The 22,693-nt window shown below is 46.4% G+C and overlaps 2 protein-coding genes across 13 annotated transcripts; both read right to left on the bottom strand.

Moving 5' to 3' along the window:
* Positions 1-220: 220 nt before the first annotated feature.
* Positions 221-4,263, bottom strand: LOC133473752 (major histocompatibility complex class I-related gene protein-like). The gene is made up of 8 exons (XM_061765348.1): positions 3,955-4,263; positions 2,965-3,231; positions 2,562-2,840; positions 1,813-2,121; positions 1,631-1,738; positions 1,537-1,554; positions 759-828; positions 221-681 (listed from the first exon to the last, which is right to left on the bottom strand). The coding sequence occupies exons 1-7, from the start codon at positions 4,016-4,018 to the stop codon at positions 779-781; spliced, it is 1,095 nt and encodes a 364-aa protein (XP_061621332.1). The 5' UTR covers positions 4,019-4,263; the 3' UTR covers positions 221-681; positions 759-778.
* Positions 4,264-4,973: 710 nt separating this feature from the next.
* LOC133473753 (protein spire homolog 1-like) lies at positions 4,974-19,352 on the bottom strand. Of its 12 annotated transcripts, XR_009787226.1 has the most exons (5): positions 16,742-16,882; positions 15,800-15,974; positions 15,480-15,557; positions 10,521-15,344; positions 7,903-9,210 (listed from the first exon to the last, which is right to left on the bottom strand). XR_009787226.1 is itself a non-coding variant. In XM_061765349.1 (4 exons), exons 1-4 carry the CDS (start codon positions 17,345-17,347, stop codon positions 6,569-6,571), a joined length of 996 nt encoding a protein of 331 aa, XP_061621333.1. In that variant the 5' UTR covers positions 17,348-19,352; the 3' UTR covers positions 4,974-6,568. The 12 variants fall into 12 exon arrangements, 1 of the variants encoding a protein (XP_061621333.1); XM_061765349.1 differs by lacking the exons at positions 7,903-9,210; positions 10,521-15,344; positions 15,480-15,557 and adding exons at positions 4,974-6,854; positions 17,192-19,352 and having other exon boundaries at positions 15,800-16,012; positions 16,742-17,082; XR_009787229.1 differs by having other exon boundaries at positions 10,521-10,635; positions 10,694-15,974.
* Between the last annotated feature and the right edge of the window lie 3,341 nt (positions 19,353-22,693).

Raw genomic sequence — 22,693 nt, 5'->3', positions numbered from 1 at the left:
TTTATGAAGCGCGCCCAAACGCTTCCAACAGAAAGTGAAAGTTCAAGTTTGATGCTGCGAGACGCACAATTGTTTGTCAGCGAGCCACGGCACCGACGACAACGGGTTGGACCGGCTTTCGGGCATGCGACTGCTGACTTTCATCAACACGAAACACGTAGTATGTTCCGGGAGGGCAAGAAAAGCCTCCTAAAAATGGTCAAATTCAGAACGACACATCTTTACGATCATCCGTTTATTGGTCCAAATCTCGATCTCAAGTTCCAAAAACAAATGCAATCAACAACATTGTCACATTCTGAGCAACGGACAAATTGACAGAGTTGTTTGTTGAAGTGAATCCATAACAGGATTATAAAATCATTTTGGACTGATAAAAGGAGTGCGAGGCAAACCAGCAATCGACACGTTGTGATATCAATTCATCGTAGCTATTCAAGTGCTTGATACAACGAAAGAAGAAATCCTCTCAGTGTGTGACTGCGCCGATTTCTGACAAACTTAACGGACAGAAGAAAGCAACCCCATCGACTCAAACGAGTCTCACCCAGAGACACCAAAGCCAGCAAAAACTGTGACTTCACAGAAACATCATAATTGCACAAATTGTCTGCGTGAAGAACAAATCCCAAGCGTGATGAGAAAGCGCTCGATGGAGACGTCTCTCTCGTGTTCCGACACCTGCACGAAGAAGAGCACGTGAACGCACCTGGAAAGAGTCCCGAGAACACGAGCGGAGTCCGCGTCGGCGAACTCACCGTGCGACGGCGGCTGCGTCTCACTCGGAAGCGGGCGTCGGGGCGGCGGGCTCGGAATCGGCGTCGACGGCTGCGATGAATGAAAAAAAAGATGTGAATGAAAACAAGTCCGACTGTGGAAGGAAGGACATTTGCTCCACGAAGGCCTCTTGAATCCATCTTCACTCGTACTTTGAGCTGCGGTTGGGACAAATCTTCTACTTCCTGACTACGAGAGTGTGGTGGGGAATTTCTTTGGAATCGTACAGTTAATAGCCGCATATTTACAATTCCACATTCAGGAATTCGGATGTTGGGGAATATTGATTGAGGGGAAGCTAGCTTCTGTTATTCGCCGTCTTGCGCTCAGCCCCAAACCATATCTAATATTAAAATAGAGGTGGCATCTCGGGGCCGAGAAACTTTGTCGAAGCGAGGGGAGGAGCTTCAATCGTCGGGTTCAAACCGGACGTTCGGGGGCGGCTCCCTCGGAATCGAATGAACCCGAGTGCGGCTTTGGCACGCTTCGCCGTTGAGGGCCAAGGAACACGAGTGAACTAAGTCGTACATTTTCCACCAAATCTAAATTGACTTCCATTCGGTTTCGGGTTTTCTCCGCCTTAGGGAGCGAGTCCTTTTTCCCACAACGATAGCGACGTCGACATTCACGTGTCCGTCGTTCCACGGCTGACTATTTGCGACTCCTCGTGCGCACTTTTGTAGCAAAGGTCCGCATCAGACCTTCGCACGACCGCTTTGCCGACCGCGGCTCAAAGGAAACAGAAGTCGTTTGACTTACAAGCTGGATCGTATTTGGCTGCAAAGAAAACAGAGACACAAAGGTCACGATGGGCACAAATCTTCCCGACAGAGCGAACGTCGGCGTCCCTCACCTCGTCTGCTTTTGTAAAGCTTGACGAGGACCGCGACCGCCGCCGCCGCCAGAGCGAGGACCGCCAGCGGGACAGCGACGGCCAGCGCCATCTTCCTCTTTTCTTCCTCTTCGCAGAGTGAGAAGAAAGAAGAAAACGTGTGAGCGATCGTTCCGACGCGCGACGATCTGAGCGTCGGTCACCTCGGATGCGCGCGTTGCTCCGGATGCTTCTTCTCTCCAGCTTGACGACGATGTCGTCCGCCACGCCGGACAGCTGGAACACGCATTCGTAGCGGCCCTCGGCTTCATCGGTCACCTCCGCTTTCAGGTCGGCCGTCATCTGGAAGGTTCCGTCGTGGTTGCGGAGGGTCTCTCCCGTCTCCGCGTCCTCGTGGAGCTCCTCGCCGTCCTTCCTCCAAAACAGGGCGGCCGCGCTGGGGTAGAAACCCGTCGCGTGGCAGGTGACCGGAGAGGACGGCGTCTTCTGGAGGAGAGACACCGTGGGAAGCTCTGCGGGCCGAGGGAGACGTGGACACCAGGTGAGAGAGGGGCAGAGACGGAGAGAGAGAGTGTGGGAGAGGAGGAAAAGATGGGGAGAATGTGTGAGAGGAACAAAGATGGCAGAATATGGAAGAGGAGAAAAAGGTCGGTGTCGGTGTGAAAAGGATAAAAGATTGAGAGAATGTGTGAGAGGGTGAAAAATAGCTAGATGATGTGTGAGAGGAACAAATATGGAAAGAAAACAAGTTGAAGGGAGCGTGTGAGGAGAAAGTATGGAGACAATCAATGACAGATTGAAAAGAGAGAGATTGTGTGAGAGGGTGAAAAGATGGAGAGAACAAAAGATGGAGAAAACGTGTGAGAGAGGAAAGGAGCCAACGAGGAACGAGTGCAGCTTGTAATGCCAGCAAAGGTCCTGTAGGGGGCGTGCTAACATGATGTGACTGCACCTGTTCTCATCAGGAAGTCCCTCCCATTGGTCACATACTTCTTCAAGTAAGAAGGACAAATCTCAGTGTAGTAGTGCTTCTTGTTTAGATTCCAAAGTTCGTCACGGTCCAACTTGAGTTTGCTGACGAAAGCTTGTGGGTGAGCTGCGATCCATCTCATTGTCTTCACCTCCATCGAGATGAAGGCTTCTCCATCGTAACTGTAGTGTTCCCAACCATCAACCTCATCGGTCTCGTCGTCCCATTCGCAGCCGGACATCCACTGGAACATGTGAACACCTGAGAGAATGACGTTGAAGAGTGACACCATGTCGAGAGAGAAGGAAACGTGTTTATGAGGAGGAAGAACGTGTACGAGCACATGAAATCGATTTGAATTGTGGAAAGCTGAACGTCAACAAACCTCCAGTTTGGTTGAAGCGCTCTTTGACAGTTTCGATGTTGACTTTGTCGTTCTGCTCATTACCAATACCGATCTGTGTCTCTCTCTCCCAGTAGTGAGGATCATCTGCTGTGATTTTGTTCATCCAGTCCTGTTTGGGTTTTGCTTTCCTGCTCTTGCTGTCGTAGCGCGAAATCGGAACGTCGTCAACATAACCGACCTCAAAGTAGTCTGGGATGTTTGGAATTTGAGACGATGCTGTCGTGAAATACTTGAGCGTGTGAAGCACTGAAAGAAAAAACAAACAAAAAGGTTGATCTTACTTTTTTGTTTGATGGCCCAAAATCTTGCACTCTTCCTATTTCAAATGATTTTGTCTTCAGTTGAAACATTTGAACGTCTTTTTTAGGGAAAATAAATTAAAATCAAAAGATACAAAACATTCCATTTTCTTTTGTGGTCATTTAAATACTTTAATATTTATTTCAACTTATTCTTACACACAAACTTCGCAATGGATTCGACAACAGACGCTCATAATTCATTTGATTGAATTTTGACTATCATGTTACAATTATCATGCCCTTGCTAAATAAATTGATTTAATAGTCCTTAATAACAGATTCGTCAATAAATGTAGACGATATATTTTGTAAACTTAAGTTGTAACTCATGAAATATCCAAATGAGAAATATAAAGGAACTTCTTACAATAAATATGTTAGAATTATGATGTACTAAAGGATACGCTGAACACTTTTTTTTTTTTTTTACACAGATTTTGTTTGTCGTTATTTCAAGAAATGAGATTTGATTTGTATTTTTTTCCCACATATATTGAAATGCCGCCTCCGTGAGGCGAATATTCCAATGGCAGCTTTGCCAAGTGAAACCAGTTGCAAGAACTTCGGACTGAGCGGTCCAAGTGTTGCTTCCGGCAAAGTCAAGAGCGTCGACACCAATCATCGGAACACGATCGGGATCATCAAGTTGTGGACAAAGTGCACTTACCGGGCGTCACGCTGTGGATTTGCGCAGCCGCGACAAACAAGACACACAAGTTCAGCTTCGCCATGTTTTGCTCCTTTTCGTCCACAAAGTGACGACGACGCCTCCTCGTCGACGGCCGAACGGCAAATGACAGCAAACCGGAAGACGCGCCTTCTCTACCTGTGCCGATGACGTCACTTTCGCATTCCTCATCATTGGGCGACAAGATTTGACTCGCGTGGCGTTGTTGTGTCGCTCAAATGAAGTCGAGTGTGCGAAATTGGAGACGAGGAGCAGCGCGAGTGTTTTTGGAAGCTTGTGCTGAAACAGCGACGCTTTCGTTCTTGGCGCGCGCGCGCGAGCCTTTCGGGGAAGTCACGTGACCGCGCCAGCCCACTTCCCGAAGAAACATACGACGACATGCGTGGAGGAAAACTACATCTGCGCTATGTTCATGCAAAAGTCATCAAACTTCCCAAGGGTGTGGATTTTCCTCTCATTTTGTCAGTTCCAGGAAAATATTTGATGTTTGTTGGGATGATAAGAAAAACAGAGTGAGGTCACACATTCTGAGGGGCCGCAGGCGCAGAATGGCAGCCACGCTTCGTCAGACTGCTTCACAAGTCGTGTCTTGGAGTGCCTAGAAAAGTGCGATACAAGTGTCATGCGTTGGATTGAGTGTGAGAGAATCAAGTTGTATTTTTATCTGTAAAAGAAAAGATGTAATATTACAACTCAGGCATTTCTGTAATTTGAGAATAAAAGTTGCATATTGTCAATGAAAAGAGAATGCACTCTATTTTTAGATAAAAAGCTGCACTTTTACAAGAATTAAGTTGTATTTTGGGGGGTTTTAGAGGCATCAGAGAATATTTTATTTTTGCTATTTCCTTGCCTGATAGTTTTATTTGAGATATGCAAGTACACCTATGGATGTTTCAGTGTTCTAGAAAGTTTGATTTCTATGAGTAAGTCACAATAAAAACTAAGAATGAAGTTGTATATTCCAGAAAAAGAATGGCAAACAATGCAGTCAAGCATAAGAAATCAATGTTTTTATTGTCGTTTAAAAACAAAAAAGAGACAGAAGCATGCACACATTCCTGGCAGCAGCCTAAAACTTCAAATCAGCTTGGGTGGGAACATGAGCGTCATTGAGAACAGGCCCGGCTGGTTTGGTGTTTTTCTTCAAGCATCAGAAAAGGTCATGTGACATCTTCAACAACCACATTTGTTCTGTGTGAACGGCTGACGTTGAATTCATCCTTCATTCGTGCGGAACAAATGAATAATTATGAAGACAAAAGCCCGACATCAATAAATAGACCCAGGAGGGTTTTTTTTTTTTTTTTTCAACACATAAAAGAAAGACTTTGATTTGACATAAACATTTGATCCTCTTAAAACAAATAAAAGTCGTATTAAATCTGGAGCATTTTGCGCAATACAGCATGTACAACATTCGCAGAAGCAGCAGCCAATGAGTCCGCAGCACTCAATACATGTACACTATGTACAAGCAGAAAACAAACTGCAGTTTGGCACCGGGCACACTTTTCAAAAATCACGTTGACAAAAAAAAAATAGACAAAAAGTTGGAAAACAAAATTGGGAAAAAAATCTGTAAATTAGAGAAGTGCTTATAGTTGGCGTAATCGGAGGAATTTAAACTTAAACATAATTTTGGGTGGAATTGAGCAATCATTTTGAGATTTTTGTGGGGGGGCAAAATTATATATATTATAAAAAGGGGGAAGCGGGCATTTCCACCATCAGAGAAGGAAAATGATTTGGTTTGGTGTCGTGGGACAAAAAAGAAAAAATGTAAATCTGGCATTGCTACTATTACGAAATATAGTATATTTTTATTTGATGTAACTGGTTTAATTAAATAAAGCGAAAATAAATACTCCAATTTGGCAATAATTCTGGGGAAAAAAACAAACGCTGCCATTTCTGCTATGGGAGTTGTAGTCAAAAAAATAAGTATTTGGTATGATTGACCTCATTTAAACTAAATAAATAAATACATTTAAAAAGTGTGTGTGTGGGGGGGGGGGGGGGGGAGCTCCAATGTGGGATAAAGCAGATGTATTTTTGGCCATTTCCATGTGAAAAGTAGCCAAAAATATTTTGCTGTAATTCAGCTAATAAAAAGGGTGGAAAAAAGCTCCAATGGGGGTGGGGGGGGGGGGGCATCTTTTTTTTTACTATTTCCACCATGGAAGAAGTCATCAAAAATTATTACTTGGTATAATTGGAATGATAAAAAAAAATGTGGACCAAAAAAAATGTTGACATTTCCACCGTGAAAGCCGTCGTCAAAAATGATTATTTGGTATAATTGTACAAATAAAAAAGGGGGGCTGGGAAATTGCAGCATGAAAAGAAGAAAAAAAAAGAAAAAAAAAAGCTGGCTTGGTTGGAGGAAGGCGACCTGAGGGTCTCGACAATCGCTTGTTGTTCCTGAGTGCTAACGAGGAAAACTTGCTGGGCTGAGCTCGGACGCTATGTACAGCCATTTAGTCCGTCCTTCCTTTTCTCCGCTTTAGCATCCTCCAACGTTTTCCCGAGCGCGGGAACCGACTCTGGCGAGCGGGAAGAACCCGCGACGTCTTTTGCGGGTTCCCCCGGTCTACGCCTCGTGGATGGCGATGCGCGGCGAGCGACGGAAGTCGACGGAGGCGGACGAGCTGCGGTAGAAGGAGCGAGTCCGGCGGTGGAGGCGCGCCCGCTTGCTGGCCACGCACAGGCTGCGCTTGCTGGACGAGATGATCTCCGTGATGAACTTCTTGCAGTCCACGCACACCTCCATGGACGCCCAGTCCTCCGTCAGCTCCTCGGGGAGGTCCAGGTCGCCCCGGGTCGGAGGTGACGCGTCGTCGCCGCCGTCGTCGTCACCCGTGCCCGACTTGCTGAACCTGAGAAAGACGGTGTGGTTAAATTTCGTTCGCCTGTGCTTCCGAGCCGTTGGTCTCCCGGGAGAACTCCGACTTCCGTCTGGCATGGGGCGAATGAAGACTTCGAGACACTTGGCGTTTGGGCTAATTCGATTTCTTGAACAAGCCTTAGTGTCATAGCAGCTTCTACATTGCCAGAATGACGAAAAAGCCCCCGAAAACCCCGGGATCTCAGTTGATCAAGGTTCTAATTCTCTGGGCGTGAAATTAGCCCCCTCCCTGGTTGCATCCGGAAGGATGCTGCTCCTCATGACCATATTTGGAATCGCCCCCGCCAGCTGGTGTCTCTCCGTCTGGTCCATCTTTCTGCCCTGGGCCCTTTGTTGCGATAATGAAAAACAGTTCTCTTTGAAGATCTGGCCCGGTTGTAAACCCCCGACAGGTCTCTGTCAGAGGGGGCAGGACAACCCCAATATACATATAACTGGCTAAAGGATGTCCTTTGATGTAGAAGTACAAAGAAAAGGCAGTTGGTGTGAATACAGGTCTCCAAGCATTTGTCCTTCCCAAAGGAACTCTGATTGTGTTACTATTCAAATATACTCCTGTCAAGTGGGCGGCCAAGCCACATGAAGCGATGGAGCAAAAGGTGGAGATTGGCTTCTGTAGCTGGGTTCATGTGATTGAGCTTAGCCCCAGTTTCAATTCCTGGTTCAACCACCAGAGGTCGCCAAACCAAATTTAGATCATGAGTATGAGTCGCCAGGTCAAGCATAAGTCTTCTTAATATCTCAATACTATTAAACCCCCTATCATAGTAAACAAACACATACTGAAGTCAACCACTTATAGCCATTTGTTTGATTTTATATCCTTGAGATCATTTTGATGTTCTTTTGAAAATCATTGATAAAAAGTACATCAAGCCTCGTAAGGCTGTTATACATGATTCTTACTTTTGTATTACTATGCTTTGGAACAGCTTTTATGCAAAAACTGTAACCTGTGTAAGATTGTCTCTCTCAGGCAACGCAGCACAAGATGTACTACAAAGAAAAGAACGAACCTGTTGAATGCATGAGAGAATTGTATTCACATGAATGTTAATACATTTATTTGACATTTAACATATACACATGTATTGCAGATTGCTTAGAGATGAACATGGTGCGATGAAATGTATTGGTTGAGTTCAAGACATGTGAAATGTGCTCGAACGTATTGACTGAGAAAGCTATTTGGGTGAGCAAATCAGAGGTCAAGTCAGGATAAGGCTGAAAGTGAAAGTGAAAGATATTCCCACTCGGGTCACGTCAGGACACTCTGAAGTGGTAATAAAAAATAATAGCGAGGAGGGCGTGTCAGAATATGTAAACAAAAGGATTATTTTGGGAAAGGGAGTTTCCGAAAAGCAAGGTTATAAAAGCCTCACCCGATGATAAACGGGGCTCCTTATTCTCTCGAGATAGGGAGACACACGCTCTTTTCTCTCGCAATGATAAGGGACATGCTGGCAGGAGGAATTCAACAGGCTACTTGCATAGTACTTCATCTTTGAATTTTCCTCCGTAATTGGGTAAGACTAAAAGATTATAATAATAAGGTAACGAACAGAACCGCCATTGACATTGCGTGGATAGGGAAGAGAGCTAGTCAGCTGTCCAGGGATTCTTATATTCCAAATGATCTTATTATTAATTGGCATTATGGCTCCGTGGGACTTGATCACTCCTTAAAGCTCACTCAAAAGGGAATACTTGTTTTATGATTTCATCCTTTGAACTATTTCTACTCCTTTGCATTTTAGTTATTTTTATGATTGTTTATTTTATATGATAAACCCTTACTGTCATATTATCATCCATCCATCCATCCGTCCCCTCGTCGCCCCCTGAGGCCACACGTGCGGACCAAACAGCCAAACGACCCGAATCTCCTCCCCGCTATCAAAAAGGAGCCAATCCCAAATGTATCAATTTGCACGCGCAGCCTCGTGGAAGCGCCAAGGTTTCGCGGCTCTCGGTCGAAAAACCTCTCTCGAACGAGACGAGGAAAAGAGCGAGAGTCAGATCAAGTGTCCTTCGGAGCCCCGTACATCAAAACACCCGAAGGGACCCTGACTCGGATGGCAAACCACACACACAACAGAATAATGCAAACATTGAAATCAATGAACAAAAAACAGCGTAAAACACAAAAAACAACTGTGGAAGCACACATATCAAAATCAAAATACAAATCCTAAAGGTGGTCTCCCTCCATATGGTCTACAGCTCGTGTCATCGATGAAGAAACTGCTGTCCGTAATCACGGTCCATGAAATGGTCCCAGAGTCCAGGTTTATCCACGCGGGACCCCGAACAGCTCCAGACCACCCCTGGAAGAACAAAAGCATCTGCCAGTATTTTGCACCCAAATCAACCTTCATCCAAGCCATTTCCAAATGGATATCTAACAGTCCAACATACGGAGGGCAGTCAGTTCTACACATGTGAGGCAGACACGGTCGCGGCAGTTGCTTCATCCGGAAGTGATAATACCCCCCTTGCATCGCTGTATGCCTCCAAACCCCTGCGGACATGACTCCTACGCGTACCACCACCGCTGGATATTCTTTTGTTGCATGAAGGAATCTGAGCCAAGAAAATGAGCGAACTTCCATCACCACGTCTGAACCCCGGTCCTCGGAACTGTGAGGCAGACGCTCTAACCGGTCGGCCACCGTGCCGGCCACTCTCACGTCACGCTGTCTAACTTAGTCGACAAATAAGCTCTTGGTCTTAGTTGATCACCGCGTTGTTGCGTAAGGTCGGAGGTCACGTCATAGCTTTCCCACTCTACCATTTGAATGAATGTTTCATCATCATTTGGAAGGGCCAGCGCGTTACTGGACACCAAATGTTGTTTCATGTCACTGAAGGCCTTTTCCGTCCATTTTCTAAGTCCTTCTTTTTCTGACTTCCTTTTTCTATTTTAGACACCATGTTTAGCCAGACAACGACGTCGTCCTATCCCTCTTTTTTCTATGATTTTTATGTCGACTTTGATTTCGTCTCGACGTTGAACCAATTTTTCGAATTTAGCTGGCCCGCGACATCGTATTTGGTTATCCGTGTGCTGAAATGTTTCATTTTGTAAGGGGTTTGGAGTTGAACATATTTCCAGTCTTTACACGTTAAGCGTTCTTTCGAATCCGTTTGACTGTTATTTTTCCTTATTTTGTGAATTTGGAAGTCAGTTTATTTGCGCCGAGAGTGACCTAAATACTGACTTTATTCAAAATGACAGGGTGACAATGAATGTCCGGGCTTTGGTACTCCTCAAACTTCTCCCCACACGGGGCGGAGGATTCTCGCACCTGCTTCCGAACCCAGTGGTAATTTGCAATCCGGTCGTATACATTCATACTTCTACACATTCACACGATACTAGTAACGTATTTACAAACCCCCGGAAACACGAAATTTGACTTGCCAGTGACTAGTATTACCCTAGGTTTATTCTTCCGCAGACTTCTTTGTCGCGCAATTCTTTCCATCGAAATTGTCCATAATATGAATGCGAGCTAAGCCAAACTATGATCATTTCTACAATTTATTTAACAGGTGCCCCAACCCCTCTTCTTTCCTAATTTCCCGCTTCTCACCCCCCTTGCGGCATGGGCTTGTCCCTGCCCTCCTGACTTACCTCACCCAATTCGGTGGATTCTTGGCACGCTCCCCTAATCATCCCCCCCGTCATGCATGCACAGTGTCTTCCTCAGCTCTCCTCCATCCAACTTCCTGTGATGAACCTGCATAAACTAGCAACCTCCAATATCAGTATAGTGTTGAATCAAAGTTCAGAATTGGACTACTAACCTCCCGTTGGGATACATTACGCATCAATGTGTCCACTTTATCCGGGTCACGCCGCCCTTCTTCGACAGCTGTCTCCGGTCCGCCGGCCGTAGATGTTACGGGTGGGATGCATTCCAGCCAAGTTCCTAGAGGCGACTCGCCCAGCAAATACACAACAACAGGAATACAAACCACCATCCACATTTAAACAGGTCATCTACCCGTTGCAGAGGCCCAGCTGACGAGTCCTGTAAACAAGTCCTTGAATAAATTAATCACACCTCTGCAAAAGATGTTCCTGCCGGGACTCCAGAATTCCTGCCTTCATATCCTAGAGAAGGGCCAAGTCGCCAATGGTCACCAAACATTGACATGATTTCCATAAATAACGAATCACATAAGAATCGGCGTTAAGTCAACACTCCCATAACCTGCAATAAGTCAACACCGTCACCCTGCATCCTCCTGGGCGTCCTGAAAAATAAAGTTATGTCCAGAAATCAGAGTCAACAAGCAGAGTCTTCCCCGTGTCCTTATGTACACCGTCACAAAGGTCAGTTCGTCAACAGTCTGTGTAGACCTTGCCCACTTGTCCGTCATGTCCTCGGTCGTCATCAACATGTTAGTCTCAGATGACCCCACAAAGTGCATCAAAGCCTTCTCCACATGAGGGAATTTGACCCAGTGGTGCTTCATTTCTGCTTTTACTCAACACGACACAAACATTGAACACAAAACCATAAACATTGAGCACAGAATATATATTGGTTGCCATCACGTAACTAGTATTTGAAAGTTAATCGGTTTGAACTCACTATTATAATCACTACCCGTGGTTTTCCTCCTCAGTACCGCGATATTCCTGCTAGATTGACGAATTAAAAATAGCTCTGGTACCGACTGATTTCCGATGATTACTCCCCGAGTGTAGCAGAAACGGCTTGCTCGTATGTCGGTCTTTACACCCACGTCACCGCGCATAATTTTCCCAAGATTCCTCTACCAGTCTTCAGGAATCCTTCATTGCCTTTTGCCCAATTTCCAATATTACATCTGACAAATCCGCAAATCAAGTCACCCTCTTCCACGTCAGACCAGATTAATTCATCGATCAATGCCCCCCTTTGTATATTAGCCCCTAGGGCCCCAATACAGTAGATGGCCTTGGTCCATCGATATTTCCATGTGCAGCGTAGGAGGCTTCGTGAGGCATTTGCTAACAAACTACTACCAGACTCATTAACCAATCAAGTTGGAGGGCTGCTCCTTTCTGACCTCTCTCTTTCAACCCCTACCGACGTTGAATTTAAATTTTGAAGTGGAATTCTATCGGAGGACTGCATGACCTCATACTCCCATAACGGCAAAAATATTTCGAGCCATAATTTCTCCCACAATCCTATCGAGTGCCTCTGCCCACCCCACTGACTCGGGAGATTTCTGACTCTGAGTAAAATGTAACCCTCCTTGTACTGAAAACTCCTAAATATCTGCCCTGCCTAGCCTTTCCCATTTGTTGCTGTTCAAGGGCAGGTGACCTGCTTAATACCAATTACCAAATGACCTCAAGTGTGTCCCCACCATCTTCCGCCGAGCCACTGATCACCGACCGACTCCGACCTCCGCCACACGGCATCCTTGATGGCTTCGAGATGTGTCCACTTTGTCCCCCACTGAAACGGACTTTTCATCATATTGTTCCAATCCGCTTGGTAAACGTGGAGACGCAGGACCATTCAGCTGCTCTTTGTCTTTCCAGCTTTTCGCCGTCATTTAACATTTTAGTGCAAGTTCCCGGCTATTTTAGGGCTCAGGGCACCGCAGGACTTCCCAGATTATCCTGTCTGCTATTTCCTCAATCAACCTTAACTCGTATTTATTAATCTATATATGGTGCTTCCCGATGACCCCTTTTGTGTATCATTCATTACTTTATGTCTCACATGATCAATGCCTTGACCAAGCCTCCCCAACCGCCGTAAGGAACCAGTCCCCAATCACTGGGGCAACAATGTTATCTTCTTTTTAGAAATCTAAGAATACTATCCCTGATAAATGTGTCCCTTTCGCTCAAAAAGTAGCTCTCCGCTTGTCCACAAAGTGTTGTAATCGACCTGATTTAGGAGACAGAATGCAACTAAATAACCCTCCTCCAAATTGGCTTGCCAGACAGATGGAAAAATCCTCTTGGTCTTCCCTGCTCTAGTGCTGAATCTGGGGAGACAATCAAACAGATGAATCCTCATACCAAATCACGTCGTCATTCTCAAAGACATGTGCTCCTCATCATTTCCCTGGCACACGATGCAAATGAGGCACAGTCTCATATCGTATGTACCATAAGTAGCAACTCAACCTTGACCCCTCTATGGCCCATCCTTCACTTCTGTGAATGAAAAGAGTGGCATTCGCTATGCTGCATTCATAGTCACTATACTGTATCAACTAAATATTGTAAGGATGTCTTGAGTTGACTGGTGTCCCTCGCATCATTTTCTTAATTCTGTTTGCCCCAAACAGGAACTTCGATGTATATCCACTTACAAAAATCACAGCCTCCCGGTACATTCACAATTACAACCATCCTGCCACTTCCTTGTGTGCCATTCCGTAAAAAACCCAAAATGATTCCCTCTGACGCACAAGTTAACACATTTTTCATGACTCCTCTTCTAGGCATAAACAAGTTTAAAGCCATCGTACGCGTTAATATGCTTCTCACAATCTTCCGTCACTTCAAATGCTCTCTAAGCATCTATCCATTTATTAGCCTGCTACTTTTTTCTGCTGCAGCATCAGCACCATGAATAAATAGTAACACTCTGACCTTCAGAAAACTCTAGTGCCCTGCACATGGCCAGCAGTTCCGCAGTTTCATAACATCATTTATGGACCAAAGCGTGGGGATTTCAGAATTTGGGTTTCCGCGATATCTTCTATGGCCTCTTGTTTACAAGGATACTACGGCACGTCAACAAAAGCAGTCGGGTCTACCTCGAATGTTACCGGAGTCACGGATGTACACAGACCCCTCAGACCACAGTGAGTCCGGCAGCGAGCTCAACAGCTGTGCGGCGTCCTCATGGTCCGAGAGCTCTCTGCCATGGAATCGCGCCAAAGTCACATGCTCCATCACCCCTCCGTCCACCATGGTACCTTGAATACAAAAACATTCAGTACGAGGAGAGTACAACACATTGGGTATTTGATCTTGTTGCCAATCATTTGCCAAATGGCATTTTCTCACCATGGGTCCCAGTTCTCAGGCTTCATGACCTCGTGCAAGTGCAAGTGAAAAAGTGTGGAAAAGATGTCAAACTCATCATAAACCACTCACTCTGCTCTGGCGCCAAGGTGGAGGCAGCTGCCACACCTTGCTTCCCTATGTAAATACCTTTACTATTGAGCATCCAGTTTTCCTCCTGTATTGACTCAAAAGCTTCCCTAGAAACCAAATCGTCATAAAACAGTGTGGGATGGAGGGGATCGATCTGTTTTTCTGCTTCCATTTTTATTGATTGATTTATTTTTAATGGCCACTTTACAGGCCTGGGCCAATTGTAGCTTCAAAAGTTGCTCCTGCATGTCCTTTACCTCATCTGATGATTTGTGTTTTCTGTCGACAAAAAGTTTCAAATGGTGTGCCACATGACAATTAAAGAAGCTATCTCCCCCTTTCATGAGGTCAGGGTCTTTAAAAGTTCAGTCCTCACTTCAACCGGCAAGGTGTCAAGTAAAGCTATTCTAGAAATAACATTTGCCTCCCTTAAACGGGAGGGATGTGACCCGGTTGTCATGAACGGAACAGAGGATAGGACCCAAAAATGCACGACTCCAAAACAAATGGACAGTTTCCAAAAAGAGAGGTTTAATATACGGGCGTAGGTCAATCCAAGAAAGGCAACAGTATCCAAAAACATGAGGCAAAGAGGCAAGGTCGATAATCGGAACAGGGTCAAGTCTTACTGTGAGTCTGTGACGTGGAAACAAGGAATGCTGGAACGCGACGACAAGGTACAACGAACTGGCAACGAGAGGGACAACGAGGCACGAGGTTAAATACGAGGGCTAATTAGGTTGAACGAGGCACAGGTGGTGAAGATGCTCACAGGAGCAGGTGTGTGAGGACAAAATCCGGAACACACACACATGACACCGGTCTTATCTGTCCAAATACTGATGCAATGTTCGAAGTGAGAACTGGGATCCGTGAGAGGTTTGAAGTCCGGAAGCTTCGGCACCGTTGGGCAAGAGGACGGGAACATGTCGCACAGCAAACACTATAGGAGCAAAAGGGGCAAATCAAATTTCCGGTTCGACATTATTCAGACCCGACCGTGTCCAAATATCATCCGATTGGTGAACCGAAATGCAACAGGCGCGTATCAATCTCACTCTGTCACCACACGCCAGGCTCATGTTGTCCGTCAACTTTTTCAGCCCCTGGATCCAAATGACACCAACCGCAGCCAGTCCGGGCAGCCGTTTCTGTCAAAACTCCCCCCCAAATTTTTTTTTAAAGACAATTTTTGTATATTTACCCACCTTTTTGAATGCGGGCTCGTGCGGAATTGATAGGAGTTTTCTTTCCCCTCTACAATTGTTCTGCCATTTGAGCAGCTCCCTTGACCGGCAATTGCCGGTTAGAGTGACGTCACTGGGGAATGCAGCCCTATGGGGGGCACAAGTCAGTGCAAACTGTAGGCCGGTCCCAAGCCCGGATAAATGCAGAGGGTTGCGTCAGGAAGGGCATCCGGCTTAAAACCTTGCCAAACAAATATGAGCGTTCATCCAAAGAATTCCATACCGGATCGGTCGTGGCCCAGGTTAACAACGTCCGCCACCGGCGCCGTCAACCTGTGGGGCGCCGTTGGAAATTCAGCTACTGTGGGTCGAAGTCAAAGAAGAAGAAGAGGTGGAAAGCGGGTTCTTCGGCAGAAAGAGAAGAGGAAAACAGAGAGCCTAGAACTGAATGTGGGGACTTTGAATGTTGGGACTAAGACAGGAAAATCTCGGGAGTTGGTTGACATGATGATTAGGAGAAAGGTTGATATATTGTGTGTCCAGGAGACCAGGTGGAAAGGCAGTAAGGCTAGAAGTTTAGGGGCAGGGTTTAAATTATTTTACCATGGTGTAGATGGGAAGAGAACCATGTGGTGGAAGCTGAGACAGGACGAGTGTTGTGCAGCTTTTCGGAAAGAGGTGAGACAGGCTCTCGGTGGACGGGAGGAGCTTCCAGAAGACTGGACCACTGCAGCCAAGGTGATCAGAGAGGCAGGCAGGAGAGTACTTGGTGTATCTTCTGGCAGGAAAGGAGAGGAGGAGACTTGGTGGTGGAACCTCACAGTACAGGAAATCATACAAGTAAAAAGGTTAGCTAAGAAGAAGTGGGACACTGAGAGGACCGAGGAGAGGCGAAAGGAATACATTGAGATGCGACACAGGGCAAAGGTAGAGGTGGCAAAGGCAAAACAAGAGGCATATCAGAATCAGAATCATCTTTATTTGCCAAGTATGTCCAAAACACACAAGGAATTTGTCTCCGGTAGTTGGAGCCGCTCCAGTACAACAGACAGTCAATTTACAGAACACTTTGGAGACACAAAGACATTGACAAAAAACAATTGTGCAAAAAGATGCAGAGTCCTCGAGCACTTAGAGCAGTTCGAATGACTAATATCGCAATAGTCCGGTGCAATGACCATTGTGCAAAGGGCGCTGAGACTTCAAGGAGTGGATGCGGTTTAAAGTGACGAGTAGTGCGATAATCTGGGACAATGGTTGTGCAAATGTTACAGATGCTCCTCAATCATTGTGCAAATGGAGCAGATGCTACTCTGGCATGAGTGGCCGGTATATGCAAATAGTGCAGCACGGCGAGACAACTACAGCGAGTGCACGAGTAATACATCATTGGCCCCACAGAAATGTGACAACGAACTCAAGTCAGAAAATTGCCAGCTTGTTGTAATGGAATTATAGGTTAGCTGTTTAAGAAGTTGATCGCAAGAGGGAAGAAGCTGTTGGAATGTCTACTAGTTCTAGTTTGCATTGATCGGTAGCGCCTACCTGACCGTGATGGAAGAACACAGGACCGATTCGACGACCGCTGTGTAGAACTGTCTCAGCAGCTCCGGTGGCAGGCCGTGCTTTCTCAGAAGCCGCAGGAAGTACATCCTCTGCTGGGCCTTTTGGAGGACGGAGTTGATGTTGGTCGCCCACTTCAGGTCCTGGGAGATTGTAATTCCCAGGAACTTGAAGGTCTCGACGGTTGACACAAGGCGGCTGGACAACGTGAGGGGCAGCTGTGGCGAAGGATGCCTCCTGAAGTCCACGATCATCTCTACAGTCTTGAGCGTGTTCAGCTCCAGGTTGTGTCGGCCGCACCGCAGCTCCGGGCGCTCCGCTTCCTGTCGATGACAGCGGTGTCATCTGCAAACTTCAGGAGTTTGACAGTCGGGTTCGCTGAGGTGCAGTCGTTCGTGTAGAGAGAGAAGAGCAGCGGAGAGAGGACACAACCTTGGGGCGCCCCAGTGCTGATGCTGCGTGTGGATGAGGTGGCGCGGTCACGTCTTCCCTGACAGACAGGCGCGTTCCCGACGCGTGTGGAAAAGGAAGCGCAAGATGACGACGTTGATGGCGGCGGTCGTCCCCGGTCGCTCCCCCAGGGCTCATGGGAAAATGGAAGACAAGAACAAAGGTTAGTTCGACTTAAAAATCTTCCACTGACTTAATTGAACAAGCTAGAAAGTAAGCGGATATCAACCAAATTTAGAAGCGATGACAGAAACGCCGTTTACTGAACAGGTGACTATGGGAGGCTCGGTCGTGCTAGCGTGAACTTATTGACAAGTGAGAACCCAGTGTGTCCCCTCTCAGCCGCGGGTCGGTCGCCGGTTTTGGCTTTTCAGTTTACCCGCAACAATAACAAAGACAAAAGCAATGCCGTGAAGCCAGGAAGGGGGGCGCAACTGTTATTATTTGTCACGAGAGACTGAGAGAGACTCGTCAACCTGACGATCGCATCTATATGAAGGATGTTTCTCATGACAGAAAGAGAGCCAAGGAAAGGACTTTGTGGTGGAGACGGCGGAAAGCTGGAAAGACAAAGAGCAGCTGAATGGTCCTGCGTCTCCACGTTTGCCAAGCGGATTGGAACAATATGATGAAAAGTCCGTTTCAGTGGGGGACAAAGTGGACACATCTCGAAGCCATCAAGGATGCCGTGTGGCGGAGGTCGGAGTCGGTCGGTGATCAGTGGCTCGGCGGAAGATGGTGGGGACACACTTGAGGTCATTTGGTAATTGGTATTAAGCAGGTCACCTGCCCTTGAACAGCAACAAATGGGAAAGGCAAGGCAGGGCAGATATTTAGGAGTTTTCAGTACAAGGAGGGTTACATTTTACTCAGAGTCAGAAATCTCCCGAGTCAGTGGGGTGGGCAGAGGCACTCGATAGGATTGTGGGAGAAATTATGGCTAGAAATATTTTTGCCGTTATGGGAGTATGAGGTCATGCAGTCCTCCGATAGAATTCCACTTCAAAATTGATATTCAACGTCGGTAGGGGTTGAAAGAGAGAGGTCAGAAAGGAGCAGCCCTCCAACTTGATTGGTTAATGAGTCTGTTAGTAGTTTGTTAGCAAATGCCTCACTAAGCCTCCTACGCTGCACATGGAAATATCGATGGACCAAGACCATCTACTGTATTTGGGCCCTATGGGGTCAACCCTCCTGACTTTGGGCTGGGGTAATATAGAAAGGGGGCATTGATCGACGAATGAATCTGGTCCGACGTGGAAGAGGGTGACTTGATTTGAGGATTTGGCAGATGTGATATTGGAAATTAGGCAAAAAGCAATGAAGGATACCTGTAGACTGGTAGAGGAATCAGGGGAAGATCATGCGCAGTGACGTGGGTGTAGCAAGCCGTTTATTGTACACCCGGGGAGTAATAATAAGAAATCAGTCGGTACCAGAGCTATTTTTAAATCGTCAATCTCGCAGGAATATCGCGGTACTGAGGAGGAAAACCACGTGTAGCGATTGTAATAGTGAGTTCAAACCGATCAACTTTCAAATACTAGTTACGTGATGGCAGGGGAGGAGGCGGTTTTTGCCCAAACAGGAACGAGGGAAGTGGGATATTAATTGCGTTAAAAACAAAAAGCCTCAGGAGGCTGCACAAGTTTCATAGCTCGCGAATTACAAATTTAGATCCGCCGATTGGGTAAGCACACAAATGCTTCCAGAGGGGTTGGTTGGGAATTACGAGTCAACCAATATATATTCTGTGTTCAATGTTTATGGTTTTGTGTTCAATGTTTGTGTCGTGTTGAGTAAAAGCAGAAATGAAGCACCACTGGGTCAAATTCACTCATGTGGAGAAGGCTCTGATGCACTTTGTGGGGTCATCTGAGACTAACATGTTGATGACGACCGAGGACATTGTGACGGACAAGTGGGTAAGGTATCCCAGAAAGAGAAGAGGAAAACACAGAGGCTAGAACTGAATGTGGGGACTTTGAATGTTGGGACTATGACAGGAAAATCTCGGGAGTTGGTTGGTTGACATGATGATTAGGAGAAAGGTTGATATATTGTGTGTCCAGGAGACCAGGTGGAAAGGCAGTAAGGCTAGAAGTTTAGGGGCAGGGTTTAAATTATTTTACCATGGTGTAGATGGGAAGAGAAATGGAGTCGGGGTTATTTTAAAAGAAGAGTTGGCTAAGAATGTCTTGGAGGTGAAAAGAGTATCAGATCGAGTGATGAGGCTGAAATTTGAAATTGAGGGTGTTATGTGTAATGTGATTAGTGGCTATGCCCCACAGGTAGGATGTGACCTAGAGGTGAAAGAGAAATTCTGGAAGGAGCTAGATGATGTAGTTCTGAGCATCCCAGACAGAGAGAGAGTCGTAATTGGTGCAGATTGTAATGGACATGTTGGTGAAGGTAATAGGGGTGATGAAGAAGTGATGGGTAAGTACGGCATCCAGGAAAGGAACTTGGAGGGACAGATGGTGGTAGACTTTGCAACAAGGATGCAAATGGCTGGAGTGAACACTTTTTTCCAGAAGAGGCACGAACATAGGGTGACCTACAAGAGCCGAGGTAGAAGCACACAGGTGGATTACATCTTGTGCAGACGATGTAATCTGAAGGAGGTTACCAACTGTAAGGTAGTGGTAGGGGAGAGTGTGGCTAGACAGCATAGGATGGATGGTGGTGTGTAAGATGACTCTGGTGGTGGGGAGGAAAATTAGGATGACAAAGGCAGAGAAGAGAACCATGTGGTGGAAGCTGAGACAGGACGAGTGTTGTGCAGCTTTTCGGGAAGAGGTGATACAGGCTCTCGGTGGACGGGAAGAGCTTCCAGAAGACTGGACCACTGCAGCCAAGGTGATCAGAGAAGCAGGCAGGAGAGTACTTGGTGTATCTTCTGGCAGGAAAGGAGAGAAGGAGACTTGGTGGTGGAACCTCACAGTACAGGAAATCATACAAGGAAAACGGTTAGCTAAGAAGAAGTGGGACACTGAGAGGACCGAGGAGAGGCGAAAGGAATACATTGAGATACGACACAGGGCAAAGGTAGAGGTGGCAAAGGCAAAACAAGAGGCATATGATGACATGTATGGCAGGTTGGACACTAAAGAAGGAGAAAAGGATCTATACAGGCTGGCCAGACAGAGGGATAAAGATGGGAAGGATGTGCAGCAGGTTAGGGTGATTAAGGATAGAGATGGAAATATGTTGACTGGTGCCAGCAGTGTGCTAGGTAGATGGAAAGAATACTTCGAGGAGTTGATGAATGAGGAAAATGATAGAGAAGGGAGAGTAGAAGAGGCAAGTGTGGTGGACCAGGAAGTGGCAATGATTAGTAAGGGGGAAGTTAGAAAGGCATTAAAGAGAATGAAAAATGGAAAGGCAGTTGGTCCTGATGACATTCCTGTGGAGGTATGGAAGCATCTAGGAGAGGTGGCTGTGGAGTTTTTGACCAGCTTGTTCAATAGAATTCTAGTGCGTGAGAAGATGCCTGAGGAATGGAGGAAAAGTGTACTGGTGCCCATTTTTAAGAACAAAGGTGATGGGCAGAGCTGTGGCAACTATAGAGGAATAAAGTTGACGAGCCACACAATGAATTTATGGGAAAGAGTAGTGGAGGCTAGACTCAGGACAGAAGTGAGTATTTGCGAGCAACAGTATGGTTTCATGCCTAGAAAGAGTACCACAGATGCATGATTTGCCTTGAGGATGTTGATGGAAAAGTACAGAGAAGGTCAGAAGGAGCTACATTGTGTCTTTGTAGATCTAGAGAAAGCCTATGACAGAGTACCCAGAGAGGAACTGTGGTACTGCATGCGGAAGTCTGGAGTGGCAGAGAAGTATGTTAGAATAATACAGGACATGTACGAGGGCAGCAGAACAGCGGTGAGGTGTGCTGTCGGTGTGACAGAAGAGTTTAAGGTGGACGTGGGACTGCATCAGGGATCAGCCCTGAGCCCCTTCCTTTTTGCAGTGGTGATGGATAGGCTGACAGATGAGGTTAGACTGGAATCCCCGTGGACCATGATGTTTGCAGATGACATTGTGATCTGCAGTGAAAGCAGGGAGCAGCTGGAGGAACAGTGAGAAAGATGGAGGCATGCACTGGAAAGAAGAGGAATGAAGATTAGCCGAAGTAAAACAGAATATATGTGCATGAATGAGAGGGGTGGTGGGGGAAGAATGAGGCTACAGGGAGAAGAGATGGCAAAGGTAGAGGACTTTAAATACTTGGGGTCAACCGTCCAGAGCAATGGTGAGTGTGGTCAGGAAGTGAAGAAACGGGTCCAAGCAGGTTGGAACGGGTGGAGGAAGGTGTCAGGGTGTGTTATGTGACAGAAGAGTCTCTGCTAGGATGAAGGGCAAAGTTTATAAAACAGTGGTGAGGCCAGCCATGATGTATGGATTAGAGACAGTGGCACTGAAGAGACAACAGGAAGCAGAGCTGGAGGTGGCGGAAATGAAGATGTTGAGGTTCGCTCTCGGAGTGACCAGGTTGGATAAAATTAGAAATGAACTCATCAGAGGGACAGCCGAGGTTCGATGTTTTGGAGACAAAGTTAGAGAGAGCAGACTTCAATGGTTTGGACACGTCCAGAGGAGAGAGTGTGAGTATATTGGTAGAAGGATGATGAGGATGGAGCTGCCAGGCAAGAGAGCTAGAGGAAGACCAAAGAGAAGGTTGATGGATGTCGTGAGGGAAGACATGATGGCAGTTGGTGTTCGAGAGGAGGATGCAGGAGATAGGCTCTCATGGAAAAGGATGACGTGCTGTGGCGACCCCTAACGGGACAAGCAGAAAGGAAAAGAAGAAGAAGAAGTCAACCATGTTGTTTTTCAACGTTTTATCGAAAGAATGTTGCCTGATGCTCATGTTTTTTGGTCACGTGGTCCACGTCGATCCAATACATTAACTTATGTTATTTAGCACTGTATTAAGTCTTAAACATCCATCCATCCATTTTCTGAGCCGCTTCTCCTCACTAGGGTCGCGGGCGTGCTGGAGCCTATCCCAGCTATCATCGGGCAGGAGGCGGGGTACACCCTGAACTGGTTGCCAGCCAATCGTAGGGCACATATAAACAAACAACCATTCACACTCACAGTCACACCTACGGGCAATTTAGAATCTTCAATTCATGCATGTTTTTGGGATGTGGGAAGAAACCGGAGTGCCCGGAGAAAACCCACGCAGGCACGGGTAGAACATGCAAACTCTGCACAGGCGGGGCCGGGGATTGAACCCCGGTCCTCAGAACTGTGAGGCTGACGCTCTAACCAGTCGTCCACCGTGCCACCAAGACTTAAACAACCAAAGAAAAAAATTAGTTATTTGTAATAACAATCAGTTGTTGGTGTAATGTGGTGGCCACAAGCTTTATTATTTATTTGTTTATTTATTTTTGTGGCCACAAGCTGAATAGCTGCTCAACATTTTGACGAAAATAAATCAATAGCCCTGCCTCAGTCAACTACTTCCTG

The sequence above is a fragment of the Phyllopteryx taeniolatus genome, unplaced genomic scaffold (genome assembly GCF_024500385.1).
Source record: "Phyllopteryx taeniolatus isolate TA_2022b unplaced genomic scaffold, UOR_Ptae_1.2 contig_44, whole genome shotgun sequence".
Lineage (NCBI taxonomy): Eukaryota > Metazoa > Chordata > Actinopteri > Syngnathiformes > Syngnathidae > Phyllopteryx > Phyllopteryx taeniolatus.
Note: the sequence above shows the minus strand (reverse complement) of the source record. Positions and strands in the feature narration are given on the sequence as shown.